At 59.1% G+C, this 22,028-nt stretch overlaps 1 protein-coding gene across 4 annotated transcripts in view; it reads right to left on the bottom strand.

Moving 5' to 3' along the window:
* LOC146333873 (microtubule-associated serine/threonine-protein kinase 3-like) overlaps nucleotides 1-21,725 on the bottom strand; it is a 33,526-nt gene extending 11,801 nt beyond the window's left edge. For 2 of the 4 annotated variants that reach the window (XM_084826406.1, XM_084826405.1), the window contains exons 1-16: nucleotides 21,577-21,725; nucleotides 10,806-10,894; nucleotides 10,272-10,344; nucleotides 9,052-9,072; nucleotides 8,710-8,788; nucleotides 8,201-8,361; nucleotides 7,301-7,376; nucleotides 6,527-6,736; nucleotides 5,853-5,954; nucleotides 5,264-5,396; nucleotides 4,734-4,804; nucleotides 4,327-4,412; nucleotides 3,658-3,866; nucleotides 2,606-2,744; nucleotides 2,325-2,457; nucleotides 1,139-1,304 (exon numbers count right to left, since the gene is read on the bottom strand). In XM_084826406.1, coding sequence (XP_084682532.1) covers nucleotides 1,139-1,304; nucleotides 2,325-2,457; nucleotides 2,606-2,744; nucleotides 3,658-3,866; nucleotides 4,327-4,412; nucleotides 4,734-4,804; nucleotides 5,264-5,396; nucleotides 5,853-5,954; nucleotides 6,527-6,736; nucleotides 7,301-7,376; nucleotides 8,201-8,361; nucleotides 8,710-8,788; nucleotides 9,052-9,072; nucleotides 10,272-10,344; nucleotides 10,806-10,894; nucleotides 21,577-21,638 — 1,810 coding nt within the window. In that variant the 5' untranslated portion in view covers nucleotides 21,639-21,725. Of the gene's footprint in view, nucleotides 1-1,138; nucleotides 1,305-2,324; nucleotides 2,458-2,605; nucleotides 2,745-3,657; nucleotides 3,867-4,326; nucleotides 4,413-4,733; nucleotides 4,805-5,263; nucleotides 5,397-5,852; nucleotides 5,955-6,526; nucleotides 6,737-7,300; nucleotides 7,377-7,567; nucleotides 8,065-8,200; nucleotides 8,362-8,709; nucleotides 8,789-9,051; nucleotides 9,073-10,271; nucleotides 10,345-10,805; nucleotides 10,895-21,576 lie in introns of those variants that run through there. The other 2 variants (XM_084826407.1, XM_084826409.1) reach the window with 2 other exon arrangements.
* Nucleotides 21,726-22,028: the final 303 nt, after the last annotated feature.

Here is a 22,028-nt window from a genome sequence, read left to right on the forward strand (position 1 = left end):
CACGTCCGGCCCACATCTGTTTCGGAAAGCGGTTGGGGCGCTCTGGCGGGCTCCCGGCAGAAACCAACGGCACGCGCCACAGGACGCCCCGTGCACGTGCGCAAGAGAGCTCCTCGGGGGGCGGACGGGGGGGCTGAGTGGGGCGTGGCGGCTGGGGGCGGCTGCCAAAGCCAGCAGCACTTCCCCTAGCGCCGCAGCCCTGGGCGAGGTCGCACCCTGCTCGCTCCCCTCCTCTCTCTCTCCGAGAGACACCCAGCCCACCGTCCCCTGGGATGCATCACATGCCGCGCGCCGGTCAGAAGGGGCCCTTTGTCTCGTCCGATCCCCTGAGCTTCTCCGGTGCTTTCTGAAAGGCCCTTTTGTCATGCCAGCTGGGGCGCGCTGACCCAAAGAAAAGGCCCTCTGTTCCCTCGGCTGGCAGCTGGGAAATGCGCGGGCCCCAATTCTGCAGGGCTGCTGCCAGGCGCATCAAAGGCCAGAGGTCGCAAACCTGCACCGAAGTTGCATGTGCTGTTTCGGAGCTATACATGCGAGTGACGAAAAGAGGACTAGGACTGATGTAAGTTTCGCAGGTGATTCGCACCCTGTCCCAGGTCATCCCAAACCAGCGGGAAGTTTTTTCTCAGCTTCATTGCCATGCAGGGAGGTATTTGGGGGCGGGCAGGGTGTTGCAGCAAGTGGGAAGGGGGTGTTCGCCCTTCCCTCCCCAGCTCTTACATCCCCCTTGAAAATCACCCCCTCTGTAGCAATTAAGCTGAGAAAAAAAAACCTTCAAGCGGCACCAATGGATACTCGGGGCCCTGGGAAATGCTCTTGGGGCCCTGGGAAACACCCTTGGGGCCCTGGGAAATGCACTTGGGGACCTGGGAAACGCACTTGGGGACTGGGAAACGCACTTGGGGACCTGGAAATCGCACTTGGGGACTGGGAAATGCATTTGGTGCCCTGGGAAATGCACTGAGGGCCCTGGGAAATGCATTCGGGGCCCCGGGAAATGCACTTGGGGCCCTGGGAAATGCATTCAGGGCCGGAGCCCTATGGTCCCAGGCCTAGCGATGCCCCTGTGTAACAGAGACCCTGTCTGCGACTCTGTGCAAGCAAAGCCAAGTGTTCCCCCACCAAGGGGAAGTGGACCTACCACTGATCACCTGCCCAAAGAGCTCCTCCGGGGTGTCGCCGAAGAACGGGACGCAGCCAACCAGGAACTCGTACAGGATGATGCCCATAGCCCACCAGTCCACCGGCTTCCCGTACCCCTGGATCAGGATCACCTCTGGAGCGATGTACTCCGGCGTGCCGCAGACCTACGGGCAGAGGGGACAGCGCTCTACCTGATGCTGCAACCGGGGGGGGGGGGTGTGCGCATCTCTGCCGAAGAACAGGATGGGGTGGTAGCCCCCCTCCCTAAATCCAGGGCAGGGATCCGGGCAGCCACAAGCGAGGCCTGCTCCAGATGCCTGCTGCGCAGGGGCATTTCTCGGTACTCAAAAGGTGCAGGTCCCAGGACGCAAATCCGCGTATGATAATTGATACCAATCTATGCAAATTTAGAAATAATGGCGAGGATTTATTTAAATTTCAGGAGAAGCCAAGCCAGGCAGTTAAGTTTCTCATCTAAATAATCTCAAATAAAATAAAGTAAGAACATCAAAAGAGCCCCACTGGATCGGACCAAGAGTCCCTCACACAGCAGCCAAGCGGATCGTCCAAACGAAGGGGAAAAGATTTGTTCTCAGGCTAATTGCCATGCAGGGAGAGATTTATTTTTGGATGGGGGTGAGGTAACCATTCCCTCCCCAGCTGCAATTCCGCCTTGAAAATGGCCCCCTGCGTGGCACTTAAGATGAGATAAACTTCCATGGGGAGCAATGGAGTCAGGGCCCTGGGAAATGGATTGGGTGCCCTGGGAAATGGACTCGGGGCCCTGGGAAATGGATTGGGTGCCCTGGGAAATAGACTCGGGGCCCTGGGAAACAGACTCAGGGCCCCGGGAAACAGATCCAGGGGCAGTTCCAGCAAAGTCCCTGCTGAGGTGGCTTCTCAGGTGTTGGACTGCAACTCCCAGCATCCCCCAGCCAGCCCCTTCAAACACACATGGGCAAAACGGAGCGTGGGACATTTCCATGCAAGGCTGTCCAAGCAGGCCACAACCCCAGGCGCTTTCAGCCGGCCCCAACCTGGGGCCCTCCAGATGGGCCAGACGACAATGCCCATCCCCCCCTCAGGCAGCCCAGCAGGATGGGAGTTGTAGTCCAGCACACCTGGAGGGCTGTGGAAGGCAGCTCCAGCCCAGAAAGCCGCCCGCCCACCCGCCCGGGCCGCACCTGCTTGTCCATGAACTCCCGCGCATCCTTCTCAATGTGCCCCTCGTAGAGGTTGGTGGTCAGGTTCATCAGGCCGATTTTGGACAGGCCGAAGTCCGTCAGCTTGATGTGACCCATCGAGGTGATGAGCAGGCTGCAGGAGGGGGAGAGAGCGGGGGAGAGGAGGCTGGTCTGTCTGGCCCTGCCCCCTCGTCCATTGGGCCCACCCCCGCCTGGAGCCGGGGCACGCCCCTGCAGGGCTGGAACCGCCCCGCACCCCTGCTCCACCTCGCCGCCCTCACTTGTCCGGCTTGAGGTCCCGGTGGACGATGCCGTAGCTGTGGAGATACTCCAGGGCCAGCACCGTCTCGGCAAAATACATCCGGGCCATGTCCACGGGGAGGGGGCCCATGTTCTTCAGCAGCGTGGCGCAGTCCCCACCTGAGGGAGAGGCAGGCTCAGGGGGGGCAGGGGATGCAGGCTGCCCGTGGGGCTGGCCCGCCCAGTCGCCCGGACTCAGGGTGGGGAACACCGGGCCCCTGGGCTAAATCCGGCCTGCCTGGAGTCCCCCGAGGGCCCCGTCCCCTTTCGCCCAGCCAGCGTCATTTGCCGGCTTGCCAGCACCGGTGCGCTTCTCCCCCCATTCCAAGCGGTCGAGGTGCCTCTCCAGACACCGAGCGACCAACAAAACAGGCCGCCGTTTTGGGAGAGCTCCTCTGACGGGCAGGGAGGGCTCCGCTCCCCCGCTTTGCGCCGCTTCCGGTCTCCACCCCACGTTCAGCATCACGGCTGCCGTGGCGCCTGAGAGCTTTGCGCCTGGGCGATGGCAAGTCGCCCCCTGCGCTTCTTCTGCGCGCTTCACTCCAGAACGGCCGTTGGCGGCTTTGGATGGGCCTCCTGGGCTTGGGGAAGGGGGAAGGCATGTGGCCCCCTCTCCCTGCTGGATTGGGCCCAGGGCCCATCTTGCCCAGTGGTGCTCATGCCGTGGCCCGCCAGCTGTCGGCCAGGAACCCATGAGCAGGACACGAGCGCACCTGCATCCTCCCACCCATGCTCCCCAGCCTCTGGTACTGGAGGGGGCGCAGAGCCATCAGGACTGGTAGCCACGGACGGCCTCCTCCTCCTCCTCCAGGAAGGTGTCCCACCCCCTTCCAAAGCCACTGAAATGGGTGGCCATCACCATTTCCTGTGGCAGCAAGTTCCACAGGTGAACGACGACCTCCCCTCTTCCAGACTGTGGCGCCGGAAGCTGCCTTCAATCCGCTCCAATCCGTGGTTCCTCCAAGCCCACATGGCTTCCCCGGGCGGGCTGGCACTCCCCCGGGCCCGAGAGCAGCCTCTCCCAGCCCCTCACCTTCCACGTACTCCATGACCATGCAGAGGTGGCGCCGAGTCTCGAAGGAGCAGAACATGCTAACCACAAAGGGGTTCTCGGCGAAGGTCAGGATGTCGCGCTCCACAAAGACCTGCTGGATCTGGTTGCGCAGCACCAGGTTCTGCTTGTTGATCTTCTTGATGGCGAAGCGCTGGCGGGTCTCCTTGTGCCGCACCAGGTAAACTGCCCTGCGGGAGGCGGTGTCTCAGCAGGGTAGACAGCCCTACAGAGGCGGTGTCTCAGCAGGGTAGACAGCCCTACAGAGGCAGTGTCTCAGCAGGGGTAGAGAGCCCTGCAGGGGCGGTGTCTCAGCAGGGACGCCAAGGCCCCCTGCCTCCCCATTCCCTCTGAGCTGAGCGGCAGTCCTCACAGCAGCTCCCAGCCCAGTACCCTGCTCCCAACAGGGGACAGCCCAACACACCAGCCAACACGGGCGGGGGGCACGGAAAGGAAGTGTCCCAGTGACAACACAGCGTTCCCAGTTGCAAAGGGAACCATGCTGGGGTGAGCAGCTCAACAAAAGCCCTCTCCCTTCTGGCCCTGCACGGCTCTCCCTGAGGCAGCCATGATCCAGCGCTTCTCCCCCCGTCCCTTCCGCTCCTGCAGCCCAGAGGGGAAGGCGGCGCGCGGCCGGGATCCGCCACTCACCCGTACGCTCCGTTGCTGACCAGCTTGATGGTTTCGAAGTCGCTCTCGCAGGGCTGCCGCCGAGGGACGGGGGCAGTGGACAGGTTCTACGGGGGGGAGGGAGAGAGAGGGGGGAAGGAGGCCGGCCGGGATCGCGCACAGGGGCATCCGCCTGTACGGGGTCCCACCTCTGGGCCATCGCGCCCAGGCGGTGAAATGCCCGCCCCGCCTGGCTCCCCTGATGCCTCCCTTCAGGGCCCCAAAGCGTGTGGTCCAAGACCGAGCAGGGGCCAACTGCCCTTTCGCCCTTTCAGGAAACATGGGCGGAACCTGGCCGGGGACAGGGGCATGGCCTTCTGGGGAGCTCCAGAGCGGGACCATCAGCGGTTCCGGAGCCCTGGGGCCCGGAAGGGACGGAGGGGACTCACCTCTGGGGACTTGTCACGCTGCTCCGGTCCCGCAGGGGAGCTGCAGTCCAACTGGTCCAGGCGGGTGATGTCTGGGGAAGGCGAGAGCAGCGGCGGGCCGGTCAGCGTCTGGCGCCGGAGACCCACCCACTCGCCAGCTGAGCCCTCACCGCCCTCGCCGCTTTGAAAGGATGAGGGGGGCCGGGGTGCAGCCGTCTTCCTCCTCCTCCCTCCCCATCCCTTTCCCTCGCCTGCCGTGCCTTTTACGGCTGGGAGCACGAGGGCAGGGAGCGCAGAGTGGGGCAAAAATGCTGTGAAGAAATACAGCCCCCCCCCCCGTGAGGCCTTGAAGCAAGGAGAGGGGCTAAAGAGGGCTCTGGCCAACGCTCAGAGACCCCCTTCCCCAGCCGAGGTCACCCCCCGGTTCTAGGAGCCTTGGGGTGGGGTGGGGAAATATGGCAAATAAATAATGAATAAGTAAAACCAGCCAGCCTGGCCCACCCTCCCTGAGCGCCGGCCCCTCCCCAGGCTCAGGAGCCCCCGCCCCTCACCTCCCAGGGGGTCCTTGGCGAGGCCAAGCTGGCTGATGATGTAGCGCGGGATGTCGGTCTTGATCCCTTGGCCCACCTTGGCGTGGCCTTCGGCCGCCTCCAGCAGGTGGTAGAACTCCTCCGGGTCAAACTCCTGGGGCGGGGGCGAGGCAAGGAAAGAGGGACGTCTCGGGCGCCCGAGATCCACCCAGCCACTCTTCCCAGCTGGCTGGACTTAAAGGCCTCCTGCGCCCCATCCGTGGATCGCCACCAGCCCCAGAGCTGCAGGGGGGCGGGGGGGCTGGACTAGATGGCCTTAGAGGCCCCTTCCAGCCCTACTGTTCTATGATATGGGTCAGCACGAGGCTCTTCCTGTTCGTGCCTAAGCCTTAGGGGAGGCATTTCAACCATTTTGGGGGGGGGGGAAACACTGGAAACGCCAGGGAACCACCAAACAATTGGTGGCCAGGGGAAAAGGGGCATGGCCACACGGGGAACCCTGGAGGGCCAGACGGTAATGCCAGATTCGGCCCATGAACCTGCGCGTCAACACCCTTGCCACCCCCATCCTTCCCTTCCCGGCTTCACTTGGATTAGGCCCCGCCCTCACCAAACACTCCAGCAGCCGGGCTGGCCGGGAGACGATGAGCAGCAGCTTCCGGGCCAGCTGTTCGACAAAGCGCAGCTCCTCGCTCTCTGAGCGCTCCTGGGCCTGGCAGGGAACACAGGAAATGCAGGAGGGCCTGTCAGCATCGTTGCAGAGGGTCCTGGGGAAGCTGAGGCACAGGCTGCTTCTTCCTGGGTCGGACGCTCAGTGCCTTCTCCAGGGCCCTCCTGGCCGGGGGACACAGCCCTGCCGTCATCCTTCATCTCGGATGAAGGACATCCATCTCCCCAGCCTCACAGGAGGCCCAGGCTACAAAATCAGGCAAAGGCCTTTAGGAGTCCAGCCTGCTCCTCCATGAGAGGCAGGGGCAACCACGTTGCCGGTTTCGTCACCCTAACTAAGGCTGCAGTGGGCTTTAGCTCCCTGCTGAGACGGCATCCTCTGATAGCTCCCTGCCAAGACAACCTCTTTCTACAGCTCTCTGCTGAGACAATGTCCTCCTACTGTCCTAGAAGTAGGGGAGCTTCAGCCAGCAGGACCCACTTGGGGCTACCCATGGTCCGCCTGGCCCTGCCTGCCATCGGACGCGGCTGGCTTCCCCTGGAAGCCACAAGGGGCAGGCCAGCGAGAGTGGGGCAGGAGCAGGGGGGCTGGAGCGCCGCCCCGGATCCACTCACATCCCTCAGCATCTTCTCCAGCTTCTCTTGCAGCTCCATGAAGTAGCGGGAGGTGATGAGGGCCCCTTGGGCCTTGGCGAGGCAGTCACGGGCCAGCTCGACGATCTGGTGGTGGATGAAGCCCAGGACGCCGTCGGCCAGGGGCAAGGTGGCGCTGGGGGAGAAACTGGCGATCGCCTCGGCCAGGCGCTCTTCCATCTGGGCCGTGGCCTGCGGGGGCGGGCAGGAGGAAAGCAGGGCATGACCACCCCACCGGAGGCCCAGGCTCGCTTTCCAACGCGGGACAGCTCGGATCATGGAATAGCGGAAATGCTCATGGATGGGACGGGGCCCCTGGGCACGTGCAGACGTCTGCCCCGTTCCCTTCTCCTCCGGCGCTCTCCCAAAGCCCAGGCTCACTGGCGACCCGGACCGGCAAGGGCAAGAGCTGGGGATGCCACGCTGGGCAGCACCCTCGGAGCCTTTTCAGCCGTGGCCCCAAGAATGGGGGACTCCCTTCCTGGGGACCTCTGGGGCGCCTCCTCTCTTGACTGACAGCTTGCCCCCTTGCAGTAAGTCCTGGATTTGGGGCAGGAGAAGGAGAGCCGGAGGAGGGAGGCTTCCTGGGTACGGACAGGAGTCTGCCGAGCCCCACTGTTTTAGGACGGGCTCTCTGACAGGGGGTTCTCAGCGCCCCCCGAGGAGAGCCCGGTCGGCAGGATCCTCGGGGGGAGCCTGGGCAGGAAAGCAGCAAGGCGGTGCAGCGCCCGGGGCATCCCCTCGGCCGCTCCTCACCTTCGGGAACCGCTCCTTGTACACGTGGTTCATCATGACTATCTCATTGTCGATGGTCCCGCTCGTCCGCCCGGGGCTGCGGGGCAGAAAGAGGAAGGGAGCGGGCTCAGGGGACCGGCCGCCCAGCCCTGGGCTCCCACCCCAGAGAATGTCACAGGGACACAGGCCCCTGGGGCCACTGGGAGGGAAATGGGAAATCGGGGAAGGGGCTAGGACCCTCTTCCCTCCCTCTCTCCCTCCCTCCTTCCCCCCACCTCAGGCTCTAACCTTGGACAGCTGCAGCCCTCCTCACGGAAGCGGAGAACTGGGTCTGCTCAGGAATCCAACCCCCTTTTTGGAAGAGCTTTGCTTGGAAACACCCAAACACCCCCGAGGCAGCCCCTCCCTCCCACCTGGGGCTGACGGCGGGGAGACTTCCACTGAGATCTGCCGGCTTGGTCTCCTCACAACAGCCCTGTGAGGGAGGCTGGGCCGCGGGTCTGTGCCTGGCCCAACGTCCCCCAGTGAGCTTCCACAGGCAAGGGGGGACTCGAACCCGGGCCTCCCGGCTCCCAGCCCAACCCTCTCGCCGCTACGCCCCCCTGGCTCGCACGCCATGCCTGACAACACACACAAACACATCGTTAAAAACCCATTTCTGACTGATGTACGTTTATATTCTGTTTAGCACTCACTAGCTGCATTGTGTGTTTAGTATATAAATAAGAAAGCATTGATTATTTCTCCTAATAGTGGTACCTTACTCCTAATAGTGGTACCTTACTCCTAATAGCGGCACCTTACTCCTAATAGCGGTACCTCGCCTCCCACAAACCCCGCCTCCCCCGCCCAAGTGGCCCCCCTCGCTCGGCATCCAAACGGAGACGCCCACTGCCCCCCGGTCCCGAAAGCCAACCGTGCCTCAGGCTCCGGGAACGAGGGCGGAAGCAGGGGGAGCGGCGCCCCTCCTCTCCCGCCACGCTCTCCGTGCTCCGGAAGTGCTTGGAGAGAAAGTGGAGCTCGTCCGGGGTGGGCTGGTAGGGCAACTGGTGGAGGTGCTCCTGCGAGGAAGACGACGAGGACTGGAGTGGGGAGAGGGGGAGAGAGAGAGAGAGAGAGAGGAGGAAGATGAGCGCATCCCTCAGCCCCCCCTGGAAAGTTGGACGCATGGCTCAGGAAACCGCCACTTTGGGACAAGCAGCCGGCTGGAAGGACTCATCCAACGCCCCAAGCCAGCGAGAGCAGGCGGTCATGGCGTATTTCCAGGGAGGGGGTTCCAAAACCAGAGGGCCTCCTCTGTGGCAGCCCCCCCTCTCCTCCAAACACCCCCAAAGAGGGTCTCCAAAGATGACGCAAAGGCGGCAAGCGGACAGAGGACAAAACAGCAGCTCGGTCCTGCAACCCAGCCAGCCGCCCGCCCCTCTAGTTACCGAAATGGTGGAGCTGGGCGTGTTGGTCCCGTAGCCAGAGGAGGGGAGGGAAGCCAGGGACCATCTTCGTCCGTCGGCCCTGCAAAGGGAGGGGTACAGATCAGCCCCATATGGTGGGTGGGGCGCCACGCTGTTGCCGGAATCCCCTCGCCAGCAGGGAAAATCTCGGGGTCTTCAGCTCTCGTGGGCCGGTGAGCACCTTTGGCCTTTTGAGTGGGTGTCAGGGGTACTCTCACAAAATGGCTATCACTGGGGAGGCTCAGCCACTCATACAATGGCTGCTGCGGCCGATCACAGAGGACCCCTTTCCCACCAGGCCCAGCGCTGAGCCTCGAGAATTACCTGTCTGTCCGAGGGGCATGGCTGTACCGAAGAGTCATGGGCCAGCCGGGAGGAGAGGCAACAGAGGAGGCGGGCAGCAGCGGATGAGGGAAAGAGAAGGGGGAGAATGAACCATAGCCACAAAATGCCTGGGGGCACCGTCTCCCCACTCCCCCCCCCTCCGCAAGCCACGTGTGGAAGCTGCACACCCATGCTGCCCAATCCCCACTTGGTTTCGGGCTTCCGAATCAGCCGGAGCGTCTCTGCAAGGAAGCCAATGGCCCAGGGGGGAGGGGAGCAGGGGGGAGCATTTAACTCTTGGCTCCTGGACCCATCGAAGCCCCCCCACACCCAACTTGATAAGCTGGCGAAGCACTGCCTAAGCAACCCCTTCCGAGCACCGAGTCTGGCTTCCACCAGAACGGGGCCTTCTCTGTGGCGGCCCCAGAATGGCAGAATGTCCTCCTCTGGAATCAACTGGAAGCCCGGCTGTTCATAGAATCGCTGAATAGTAGGGCTCAGTCACGAGGGGGAGAGTAAAAGTAAGAGGGTCCCCCGAGGACAGATGTCAGAGACATCCGTTTGGGAGGTGGAATTCACAGAGCTTCCCTAGCTGCGCCCCCCCAGACTTTGCCCCGGTTCCCGCTGTGACACCGACTTGGTCTGCAGCGAGTGGGGCCAGTTCTTGGATTTTCCTGGGCATGTTGCGAATTCCCACCCTGCACGTCCTGCAATTTGCACAAACCCCTGAGCAATCTGCGCACGCCGTGGCCGAATCTGCGCAACTCTGGCAGGGGCTTGCGCAAATTGCTCGGAGTTGTGGGCAACTCCGGCCGGGATTTGCGCAAATCGCTCAGGAATGTTTACAACTCCGGCCGAGGTTTGCGCAAATCGCTCTGGATTGTGCACAACTCTGGCCGGGGTTTGTGCAAATCGCTTAGAAATGAGCCCAACTCCGGCCGGGATTTGCGCAAATCACTCAGGAATGCGCACAACTCCAGGCAGGGTTTGCACAAATCGCTCAGAGATGTGCGCAAATTTGGTTGGGAGTTGCGCATGTTGCTCAGAAACGTGCGCAACTTCGGCACGAGAAAAACCGGGAATGAGTGAATACTCGAGTACTCCCCGCGGCGCAGACAGCAGGGAACACGTCCTCGGCTGGCGCTCAGCCGCTCCCCCCGCCCAGCCCCGGAGAATTGCCACAGCCCAGCCCGACCCAGTTCCGCCTCCGGGCCCCTTACCTGCGGGCGAACGGGAAGCTGGCTGACGCGCCAGTCGCGAAGTTGCGCGGGCTGTTGCCTGGGCTGCCAGCAGCTGCAGAGACGCAGGCCGAGGGGAGAGAAGAAGCAACCACGTTTCACTGCGGGGCGTCCGCTACGGTGCACAAGGAACTGCTCTACTTCGGGGTTCACGAAACGTTTTCCTTTTCCCACCCATCCCCATTGGCTGCCTGTTTGCTTCCGGGCCCAATTTGCGGCGCCGGCTTTGCCCTTTGGGGCCCCAGATGGACTCCTTCCGAACAAAGGGACCGGGATCAAGATCAGCCTCGGGGCCCCCACGTGCTCTCCACCTCCCATGAGGCCGGTGAGTGCGAGGGACAGAGCTTTCTCCGTGGTGGTCCCGACGTAAAAGCGGCACCGGTTTCCCCCCACTTCTTCGAGCGAGCGATGACAAGCTGTCCGGCCACCCCCGAGCCACGGAGGACGCTTCCTGGCGTCCCCCCACAACCCCGTCACAGCAGAGAGCCCCTCTCCCCCTACCTGGGAGACCCTTACCTGTCAGCACGGAGAGGGGGGACAGTGGGCGGGAAAGGGTGGGCGAAGGACTCCCAACCACCAGGCTCTTCCGGCTGCTGTTCCGGCAGCTGGAAAAGAAAATGGAGAGGCACAACAGGTTCCTAGGCTCTGGGCAGCTTTTCCCGGGGGTTAAAATATGACCGGATGTTCAGGCACGGTGGGATTGAGGCTCCCGCAGCAGGGTCCGGGCCAGCATCAGTGCGTGCCCAAGGGCCTGGGAAAAGCCGGGCAGCCGGCGCTCAAAGCCGACTGCCGCCTTGCCACCAGGGCTGCCCAGGTTGCTAGCCCACAACATCTGTGCCAGCCCGTGCTGGGCCCTGGCGGCACATCGCTCGCCTCCAGCACACAAAGCCCACGTTCTCCCGGCTGGGAGGCGAGTGGCGGACTGGGGCTCTTGGAGCCAGAGACGACGGCGGGGGTTGCGCCGGGGGCCCCAGCCTCACTCCTGGAAGGAACCACTGATACCGGTTCAGATTCGGGAGGAGACCCGCCAGCATGGGGGAGGCGCTTTCCCAGATTAGTCCAGATATGAGGAGGCCTGCTTCTCCGGATGCAAAGCTGAGCTTGAGGGTCCCTCCTCACACACACACACGCACCCATGAGAGGCAGGGAACAGGAGGATTTAACTGGGGAACAGCCGCCTGTCGTAGCCAGTCATTCCGGGTGAATGACTGGCTACGAAGGTGGTGCCGACGAGAGAGATTTGGATTCTGGGACCACGGGCTATACTTCCTGGAAGATGGGCTGTTGGCTAGGGATGGGTTGCACCTCACAAAGGCTGGGAAGAATGTGTTTGGCCACAGCATGAAGAACTTCATCAGGAGGGCTTTAAACTGAATCCTACGGGGAAGGGAGATGTAATGTTGGGGGTAACAATGGACGTAGGAGCATGCACTGCAACGGAGAGAACAGCTCTGATAGCGTCCAATAATAGTCTTCAGACACAGGTAGGAAGAAAGCCAGACTATGAAGCACATGGTCTTCGATGTCTATATACTAATGCCCAGAGTATGGGAAACAAACAGAACGAACTTGAACTCTTAATACAGGAGGGAAATTATGACTTGATAGGTATAACTGAGACTTGGTGGGATGACTCTCATGACTGGAATACAGCAGTTGAAGGATATAACTTGTTCAAAAAGAACAGGAGGAACAGAAAGGGAGGCGGGGTTGCACTGTATGTGAAAAATACATATCTCTGCACAGAAATACAGGAGGAGGAGCTTGGTAGCCCCATCGAGAGCATCTGGGTTGAAATAAATGGAGCAAAGAATAAAAGGAACCTGGTGGTCGGAGTCTACTACCGGCCACCCAATCAAGGAGAAGACAAGGATGAAACTTTTGAAAAGCAAATAGCCAATGTTTTAAGGAAGCATGATGTAGTAGTAATGGGGGACTTCAATTTCCCCGATATTTGTTGGGAGACAAATTCTGCAAAACATGGCCCCTCCAGGAAATTCCTGACTTGTGTGGCGGATAACTTCCTCCTACAGAAAGTAGAGGAAGGAACTAGAGGATCGGCTATCCTTGACTTGATCCTAACCAACAGAGATGACTTAGTGGATAAAGTAGCAGTTACAGGAACTCTGGGGGAAAGCGACCATGTTGTACTTGAGTTCTTGGTTCTAAGGGAAGCAAAAGCCGAGTGTACTCAAACGCGTACCCTGGATTTTAGGAAAGCTGATTTTAATAAACTCAGAACAATGATCAGTAAGGTCCCATGGCAAGCAATGCTAGCGAGAAAAGGAGTCCAAGATGGGTGGGAACTTTTAAAAAAGGAAATTCTCAATGCACAATCACAAACAATTCCAACAAGAAGAAAAGGTGGAAGACAACAGAAGAAGCCAATGTGGCTTCACAAAAAGCTTAGGGATGACCTGAAAACAAAAAAGGACACATATAGGAAGTGGAAAGAAGGCCAAGTAACAAAGGAAGAGTACAGGCAGGTAGCACAGAATTGCAGGGATGGCGTCAGGAAGGCTAAAGCGGAGAACGAGGTGAGGTTAGCGAGGGATGCTAAAAACAACAAAAAGGCTTTCTTCAGCTACGTGCATAGTAAAAGGCAGAGGAAAGAAATGGTTGTTCAGCTATTAAATAAGGATGGCAAAATGATAACAGAGGACAAAGAAAAGGCAGAGGTGCTCAATTCCTACTTTGGCTCAGTCTTCTCCCAAAAGAGGGTCTATGACCCCCCTGGCAAAGGCGAAGTACAGGCTGAAGGGGCAGGATTGCAGCTTGAGATCGACAGGCATATGGTCAAGGAACACCTCATTACTTTGAATGAGTTCAAATCTCCAGGGCCAGATGAACTGCATCCTAGAGTCATAAAGGAACTGGCAGAAGAACTCTCAGAACCGCTGTCTATTCTCTTTGAGAAATCATGGAGGACCAGGGAAGTGCCAGATGACTGGAGGAGGGCTAACGTTGTCCCTATCTTCAAAAAGGGTAAAAAGGAGGAACCTGGGAACTACAGACCAGTCAGTCTGACATCAATCCCTGGGAAAATTCTGGAGCAGATCATAAAGCAATCCATCTGGAAGCACCTTGACAACAATGCCGTGATTACTCGAAGCCAACATGGATTTGTCAAAAACAAGTCCTGCCAGACAAATCTGATCTCATTTTTTGATCAAGTCACCTCCCTTGTAGACCGTGGGAATGCTGTAGACATCATATACCTCGACTTCAGCAAAGCTTTCGACAAAGTGCCCCATGATATCCTGATGAGCAAACTAGCTCGAAGTGGGCTAGATGAAACAACGATCCGGTGGATCCACAGTTGGCTACAGAATCGAACTCAAAGAGTGCTTATCAATGGGACCTTCTCAAGCTGGGGAGAGGTAATGAGTGGGGTACCGCAGGGCTCAGTCCTGGGCCCAGTGCTCTTCAACATTTTTATTAATGACTTGGAGGAGGAGGTGCAGGGAATGCTGATCAAATTTGCAGATGACACAAAATTGGGAGGGATAGCTAATACTTTGGAAGACAGAAACAAAATTCAAAGTGATCTGGATAGACTGGAGTGCTGGGCAGAAAACAACAGAATGGCATTTAATAGGGACAAATGCCAAGTTCTGCACCTAGGAAAAAGAAACCAAATGCACAGTTACAAGATGGGGGATACGTGGCTCAACCACACTACGAGCGAGAAGGATCTTGGAATTGTCGTCGATCACAAGCTGAATATGAGCCAACAATGTGATGTGGCTGCAAAAAAGGCAAATGCTATTTTGGGCTGCATTCATAGAAGCATCGCTTCCAAATCCCGGGAAGTACTAGTTCCCCTCTACTCAGCACTGGTTAGGCCTCATCTGGAGTACTGTGTCCAGTTCTGGGCACCACACTTTAAGAAGGATGCAGACAAGCTGGAGAGGGTTCAAAGGAGGGCAACAAAGATGATCAGGGGACTGGAAACAAAGCCCTATGAAGAGAGACTGAAAGAACTGGGCATGTTTAGCCTTGAGAAGAGAAGACTGAGGGGAGATATGATAGCGCTCTTCAAGTCCTTGAAAGGTTGTCCCAGAGAGGAAGGCCAGGATCTCTTCTTGCTCATCCCAGGGTGCAGGACACGGAATAATGGGCTCAAGTTACAGGAAGCCAGATTCCAACTGAACATCAGGAAAAACTTCCTGAGTGTCAGAGCAATACGGCAATGGAACCAATTACCTGGGGAGGTGGTGGGCTCTCCCACACTGGAGGCCTTCAAGACGAGGCTGGACAGCCATTTGTCAGGGATGCTCTGACTTGGATTCCTGCACTGAGCAGGGGGTTGGACTCGATGGCCTTGTAGGCCCCTTCCAACCCTACTATTCTATTCTATGTTTCCACAATCGGGGGGTCACCGCTGAAAAGGCCTTGTGGCCATCTCGGAGGAGGCAGCTAGAGCCAATCGCCTAGGGAGGTGGCGGGCAGAATCCTAGAATAGCGAGGTAGGAAGGGGCCTGCAAGACCCTCAAGTCCAACCCCCTGCTCAAGGCAGGGATCCAAGTCAGAGCATCCCTACAGAATCCTAGAATGGCAGGGATGGAAGGGGCCTGTAAGACCATCTAGTCCACCCCCCAGCTCAATGCAGGGATCCAAGTCAGAGCATCCCTATAGAATCCTAGAATGGCAGGGTTGGAAGGGGCCTGCAAGACCCTCGAGTCCAACCCCCTGCTCAAGGCAGGCATCCAAGTCAGCGCATCCCTGACAGGGGGCTGTCCAGGAACTCAAGCACAGACTGGACAGGCAATGCTTTCAACGGGATTCCTGTACTAAGCCGCCGGGAGGGGCTGGACTAGATAGCCACTAGGGTCCCTTCCAACTCTCGGCTTCTATGACAGCCTCAGACGTTGATCGTATGGTATGGGAAGGACAAAAGAGGCCAGAGACTACCATAAAATTTACACATGCTGATTTATACATAGAGATGCAACTTCAAAGAGAACCGCAAGACATCAGGGGGTTGGACTCGATGGTCTCGTAGGCCCCTCCCAACCCTACGGTTCTAGGCGTCTATGATCTCGGCACAGACTGGGTCAGCTGCACGCCCTCCTGATCCGACTGTCTGGACGGTGACTGGTGCTGGTTCTGAGGGTGCTTTACCTTTAAACTGGGACCGGACTGGACAGCCCTTGGGCACATTGCTTCATTCCCTATGAGAATTTATGTACCGCCTGATTTGCTCAGCAGCGTTCAAAGCAGCGTGCAACGGTTTAAAACAGCCTTGCAACCATAACAAACAGGAGCATTAACGGTATTAAAAAGGCACATTTTCAAAGGCTCGTCCGAAAGAGGCGCACGCCCCCCCATGTCCTTTTCCATGGCCCCCACCAACGGCTGGTGCGCGGTGGTGGGGAAAAGCCACATTTCCGCTTTGAAGCAAGGTACTCACAGAGCGCACACCTCGTGCACAGGCAACATCGTGCCCCCTCAGGGCCTCGAGGGCACTTTGGGGGATTAAAGAAGCGGTGCGCGCTCTCCGAGTGTCTCGTTTTCAAGCAAGGATTCGGCTTTGATTTCCTGCCACCAAATTGCCATTGGAGGGTTCCGGGTGGGGGTTGGAAATTGGCCTCCGGACTCTCTGAAGTTGCCCATCCCTGATATATGCCTCCAAATGCCTCCAAACATACGCCTCCAAACATATGCCTCCAAATATATGCCTCCAAATATATATTTGTCCAAATGTCTCCAAATATATGCCTCCAAATATATATTCGTCCAAATGCCTCCAAATATATATGCCTCCAGATGCCTCCAAATATATGCCTCCAGATGCCTCCAAATATATGCCTCCATATATATGCCTCCAAATATATGCTTCCAAATATGCCTCCAAATACGTATGCCTCCAAATGTCTCCAAGTATATGCCTCCAAACATCTCCAAATATATATTCCTCTAAGTGCCTCCAAATATATGCCTCCAAATATATGCTTCCAAAATATATGCCTCCAAATATATGGCTCCAAATATATATGCCTCGAAATGTCTCCAAATATATGCCTCCAAAGAGAAGTGGCCACAGCTCAGTGGCAGAACACTTGCTTTACAGGCAGAAGGTGCCGGGTTCGGTCCCCAGCAGCATCTCCAGGCAGAGCTGGGAAAAATTCCTGCCTGAAACCCTGGCTGCCGCTCAGCATTGACAACACTGGGCTGGATGGACCCAGGGCCTGAATGCAGCTTCCAATGTTCCTAGAGGACTGTCCTCTGCCCCCCTCCTTCAAAGAGTGAAAAAGAATTCAAGACACAAAATTGGGCAGGATAGCGAATACCTTGGAAGACAGAAACAAAATTCAAAGCGATCTTGATAGACGTGAGCGATGGGCAGAAAACAACAGAATGACATTGAATAGGGATAAATGCCAAGTTCTGCACCTAGGAAAAGGAAACCAACTGCAGAGTTACAAGACAGGGGATACGTGGCTCAACCACACTACAAGCGAGAAGGATCTTGGCATTGTTGTCGATCACAAGCTGAAGATGAGCCCACAATGTGATGTGGCTGCAAAAAAGGCAAATGCAATTTTGGGCTGCATTAATAGAAGCATAGCTTCCAAATCCTGGGAAGTCCTAGTTCCCCTCTACTCAGCACTGCGTAGGCCTCATCTGGAGTACTGGGTCCAGTTCTGGGCACCACATTTTAAGAAGGATACAGACAAGCTGGAGAGGGTTCAGAGGAAGGCAACGAAGATGATCAGGGGACTGGAAACAAAGCAGTCTTTCAGAGAGACTGAAAGAACTGGGCCTGTTGCGCCTTGAGAAGACTTGGGGGAGACAGGATAGCGCTCTTCAAGTCCTTGAAAGTTTGTCCCAGAGAGGAAGGCCAGGATCCCTTCTCGATCCTCCCTGAGTGCAGGACACGGAATAATGGGCTCAAGTGACAGGAAGGCAGATTCCAGCTGAACATCGGGAAAAACATCCTGACTGTTCAAGCAGTGTGACAATGGAACACATGACCTAGGGAGGTGGTGGGCTCTCCCACACTGGAGGCATTCAAGACGAGGCTGGACAGCGATCTGTCGGGGACGCTCTGCCTTGGAGTCCTGCCTTGAGCAGGGGGTTGGACTGGATGGCCCCTTCCAACCCTGCTCTTCTATGATTCTATAGGGATGCTCTGCCTTGGAGTCCTGCCTTGAGCAGGGGGTTGGACTGGATAGTCTTACGGGCCCCTTCCAACCCTGCTCTTCTATGATTCTATAGGGATGCTCTGCCTTGGAGTCCTGCCTTGAGCAGGAGGTTGGACTGGATGGCCTTGTGGGCCCCTTCCAACCCTACTCTTCTATGATTTTCTAAGGGCAGAACGGCACAGAAGGTTTCCATGTCCCGTGCGAGGCCTTGTCTGCGTCCCCACCCCCCAAGTTTCAGGCATATATATATTTCAGCACAAGGAAAAACAGCCCCCCCCCCTTGTCCGGGAGGCTTCATCAGAGCACGATGCAGAGGGGGCACCACGAAGCACAGCCCCCCCTCTGCCCAAAGCCGGTTATGTGTCCGGGGGGGGGGGGAGAAGAGCAAACAACGCAGAGGCACCTTGGTGAACCGCCGCTTCGCTGCCCCACCCCTGGCTCAGCCTCCGAAGCCTCGAACATCCAGCCGCAACTTTCTGGCAACAGGAAGCCGCCGCTTTTCCTCTTGCGCTGCGCACGCCTCCGTCACACACACGGAATCGATGTAAAAGATGCGCAATGCAGCGAGGCCAGCTGCAGGGCATCAGCGAGGTGGCACTTCAGAGCATTTCAGATGTGGGTGAGGGGTGGGTTCGCACCCAGGAGCAAGACACAATGCCCCTCGGGGGCAGATGCGCCAGACTGCAGCCCCCCTCCTCCCCGGCCAGCATGGCCAATGGTCAGGCATGATAGGTGCTGATCTGGAGGGGGCCAGGCTGGGAACGGGGGCAAAACATGTGCTCGCAACGTTTCCCGGCGGGCAGATCGGCCCAGAAATGCTGCTCCGAACCCAGTGGCGGGGCGCGTGATCACCCCTGCCAGGAAACGGTGAGCGGCACCACTGTAGGGCCCGCTGCCCCACGTTTCTTCTTCTGGGCCTGGAGCGCTGCCCTATTAGGGAACAAAAGCGGGAAGCCTCGGAACAGGCCGTGCTCCCTTCCGGACAAGCCCCTGAGAGCGTCTGCTTCTCAGCCGCCCTCCCCCGCGAACGGCCACCCGCCGTGTGCAAAGCCATGCCACGGAGCTGGAAAAGATGCGGGCCCAGTGACCCGGGGTGCGAGGGGAGGCAGGCGGGGGAGCAAAGCGACTCTCGCTCCTTGGCCAAGGCAGGAAAGACAGGGAGGGGATGTGGTGGAGGCTGAGAAAGCACGGCGCGGTGTGGGGGGAGCGGATGCTGGCTTCTCTTCCGCTCGGATGCAGAACAGGCCAGCGTCCTTTTGCACACAGCGCATCGTCCATTGCTGGGCTCGTCTGCCGCAGCAAGGCATGGTGGGAGACCGGGCCTAGGAAGCAGGAAAAGAGAGTCAACAGCAGCACTGTTCAAGGACAGTGCTGCCTCCCCAGTGGGAGCTGGGGATGATGGGAGGTGCAGGCCAATACATCCGGAGGGCGAGAGCTTGAGGCCGGATCTGTGTCACAGAGGGGAAAAGGACCCGGAGCAGCAGCGCTGTGCGATGAAAACAAGGACTCGACCATCTCTGTTCTCAGGCCGCGAAGAACAAAATCGGGGATTCGGGAGGGGAGGGCACTTGTGGGTTCCGGCAGGCTGGAAGCAGGCTGCTGGGCCGGATGGTCCCACCTGGGCCTGATCCAGCAGGGCCGTCCTCCTGTTCCTCGCCAGCGAACATGGGGCTCAGCAAACGAGAGAGCCCCGCCGTCGCACAGAAGCAGCCAGGGAGAGAGACGCAGCCTCGCAGAGCAAGGGGGCCTCTGAGCACGTGCTCAGCCCAGGAAGGTTTCCACCCTGGGCCTGGCGCACACGCCCAAATCTGTGCTCCCCCACGCGTTCCAGCTTTCCAAAGCCTGATTTCGGAGAGGGAGGAATGGCCTGCTGCTGAGTGCGGGTTCCCCCAAAGACCCGAGGCACCTCGCAACCAAATGAAAGCAGGCAAAGCACGCAACGGCCCGAACAATCCTCCGCCCCAATGCCAGCATCCCATAAAACAACGGGACCGGTGCATGAAAGCGCCCATCATGGACCGTCCGGCGGCTGGGAGGCAAGTCCTACAAGATGACAACGTTTGCCCCCAATGGGCTTGGCTGGAGGGAACATTCCACAGTGGGGGGGGGGGACACCACCAAGAAGGCTATATCCCTTGCAGCTATTCCAAAGGCCTGGGACAATGTCCTGCACACCAGCCAGAAACCTACTGGGAGGTCCCAGTCCACTCTCTGCCCATTCCCGAGCTCAAAGGTGTTCGATCAACCCCCTGAAATGTACGTAGGGCACAATCCCACACAGAAAAAAAGCCCCCAGCCCCCAGCATTCCCCAGCCAGCCATGCTTAACGGATTAACAGCCCTGCGCATTCTTTGAGCCGATGAGAAAATAAACACATCCTGGACTGACCCAGAGGCGGCACGATGGTGCTTTCCCTTGCTCTCGGAACCCATCGTGTTTTTCTTTCGGGGGGGGGGTCCTCAAGGTTCCATTTCCCCCCGTGATTTACCTGTGCGATTCTTTCATTAGGCGCAAATGCTTCTCGTGGTAATATTTGTGAAGTCATTAGAAGGGAGAAAGAGATGCTCCCATCACGGATGGGAAAGCGTTCGGACCTAACTTAAGGAGCTGGGCCTGGTCAGGAATGGAACCGGCACCCCAAAGCCCAAGCAGGACTGGGCCCTGGGCACCTGGAGGGCTGGGATTCTGTTCAGCACTCTCAGTATGAAAAGACCCACAAAGGTCTGTCGGGGATGGTCTGACTTGGAATCCTGCACTGACCAGCCGGTTGGACTGGATGGTCTTGTGGGCCCCTTCCAACCCTACTGGTCTAGGATTCTGTAGGGATGCTCTGACTTGGATTCCTGCATTGAGCAGCGGGTTGGACTGGATGGTCTTGTGGGCCCCTTCCAACCCTACTGTTCTAGGATTCTATGCTAGGTGTGAAGGAAAGACAGTGATGGCTGGCTGGCTGGCAGGAAGATGGCCTTCTCTGTGGTGGCCCCCAGTCTGCGACTCTCCCTCCCTAGGGGACTCCGCCAGGCCCCCATTGGATGAGCTTCCACCATGCATTCAAAATGTGGTTGTTCAGGCAGGCATTTGGGGTGGGTTCAGGTATTCTGAGAAACACCACAACTTAATGTGGAATTTTATGGTTTTAAACTTGCATTATTGGACATCGCCCAGAGCGGCCAGATGGGTGATTCAGAAACTCAGTACATCAAAGAAGTGGTTTGTATTGTTTCTTCCCCAACTGGGTGCCCTCCAGATGTGTTGGCCTATGACTCCCGTATTGGCTGTGCTGGTAAAGGCTGATGGGAGTTGTAGTCCAGCACCTCAGGAAGGCGCCAGGCTTGGGGAAGGCTAGGAGGTCCCCGAGCAGAAAAAGAACCCCTTGATTTTACCTCCCCACAATGCGCTCTGACGCTCAGGCCCGCACGCCGGAAGCCTGCGCCAGGGGCTGGAGTTGGGGGTCAGCATCAGCCCCACCTCGCCCGGGGCTGCCGGGAGGACCCCCCCCCGCTCGGATTTGCGGGTCAGGGCGCGGGGAGGATTTTCGTGGGAACCCTCGCAGGGCCTTTTGGGCCGGGGGCTGAGGCTCAAAGGAGATCCAGGGACCTCAGATGACCGGGACCCAGGCCCGCCGCTCAGCCCCGCGCCGTTTCGAGTCCGGCGGCGCGCGGACTGGGCCGGAATCGGAACACACGCGGAAAGAAACAGATTCCAGATGGCCAGGGGCGCGGGAGGAAAAGCTGTTCCTCAGGAAAGCAGAACAGCAGGCGCCGGAGGGGGGGACAGGCTAGATCAGGAGGCGTGGGGGACGGCCACGGTGGCCCCCCGGGGGGATCGAGAAACGGACACCCCCCCCCCGGGTCTTTCCTTCCCGGGGCTGCGCTCGTCTGCAGGTACCGACCCCAAGGTCGCTGCGCGTCGTCGCCGGATGCGGCCTCAAACGCCCCCCACACCTCTCGGCTACCCCCCAGCGCCCCCGGGGCCTCTCCCTCCCCCCCAGCGCCCCCTCCGCCTCTCCGTCCCCCCCAGCGCCCCCGAGGCCTCTCCCTTCCCCCGCCTGCCCAGCTCGGCGGCGCGTAATTGCGCACCGAGACGGCACCGCCGTCGGGGGAAGCTGGCGGCCCCGCGCCCCCCCTCCGCCTCGGTACCTCATGGAGCGCTGGATCAGGGCGCCCGCCGCCGGGCCCCCGCAGCAGCTGGGGTCGGACATCGCCCCCGCTCCCCCGCAGCCCCGGGACGGACGACCCCTGCCCGGACCCCGCGGCCGCCGGCTTCCCTTCGTCGCCACCGTCGTCCCGCCCTCTCCAAGGCCCGCCTGCGACTCCGCAGCGCCCCCTCCGGCAGCGCTCGCCCCCCTAGCTGATCCTTTCTCGCCCCCCCCCTCCCCGCCAACCATCGCCCGAGGAGACCAGGCTGCTTCCCCAAACGCGCGCCCGCCGTCGGGCGCTTGCAGGGGGCGTGGGCATCCCCAAAGCGGAGAGGGAAACGTGGAAGGAGAAGACCCCGGCCTCCTCTGGGGAAGGGGAGCGTGGCCGTGGCGCGGCTGCCGGGCAGCCTCGGCCTGAAGCGGGCGCCCCGTCCCCCACGAGGACTAGAAACG

The sequence above is a fragment of the Heloderma suspectum genome, chromosome Z, assembly GCF_057233095.1.
Source record: "Heloderma suspectum isolate Gila_16-S chromosome Z, 16-S_ref, whole genome shotgun sequence".
NCBI classification, from domain to species: Eukaryota; Metazoa; Chordata; class Lepidosauria; order Squamata; family Helodermatidae; genus Heloderma; species Heloderma suspectum.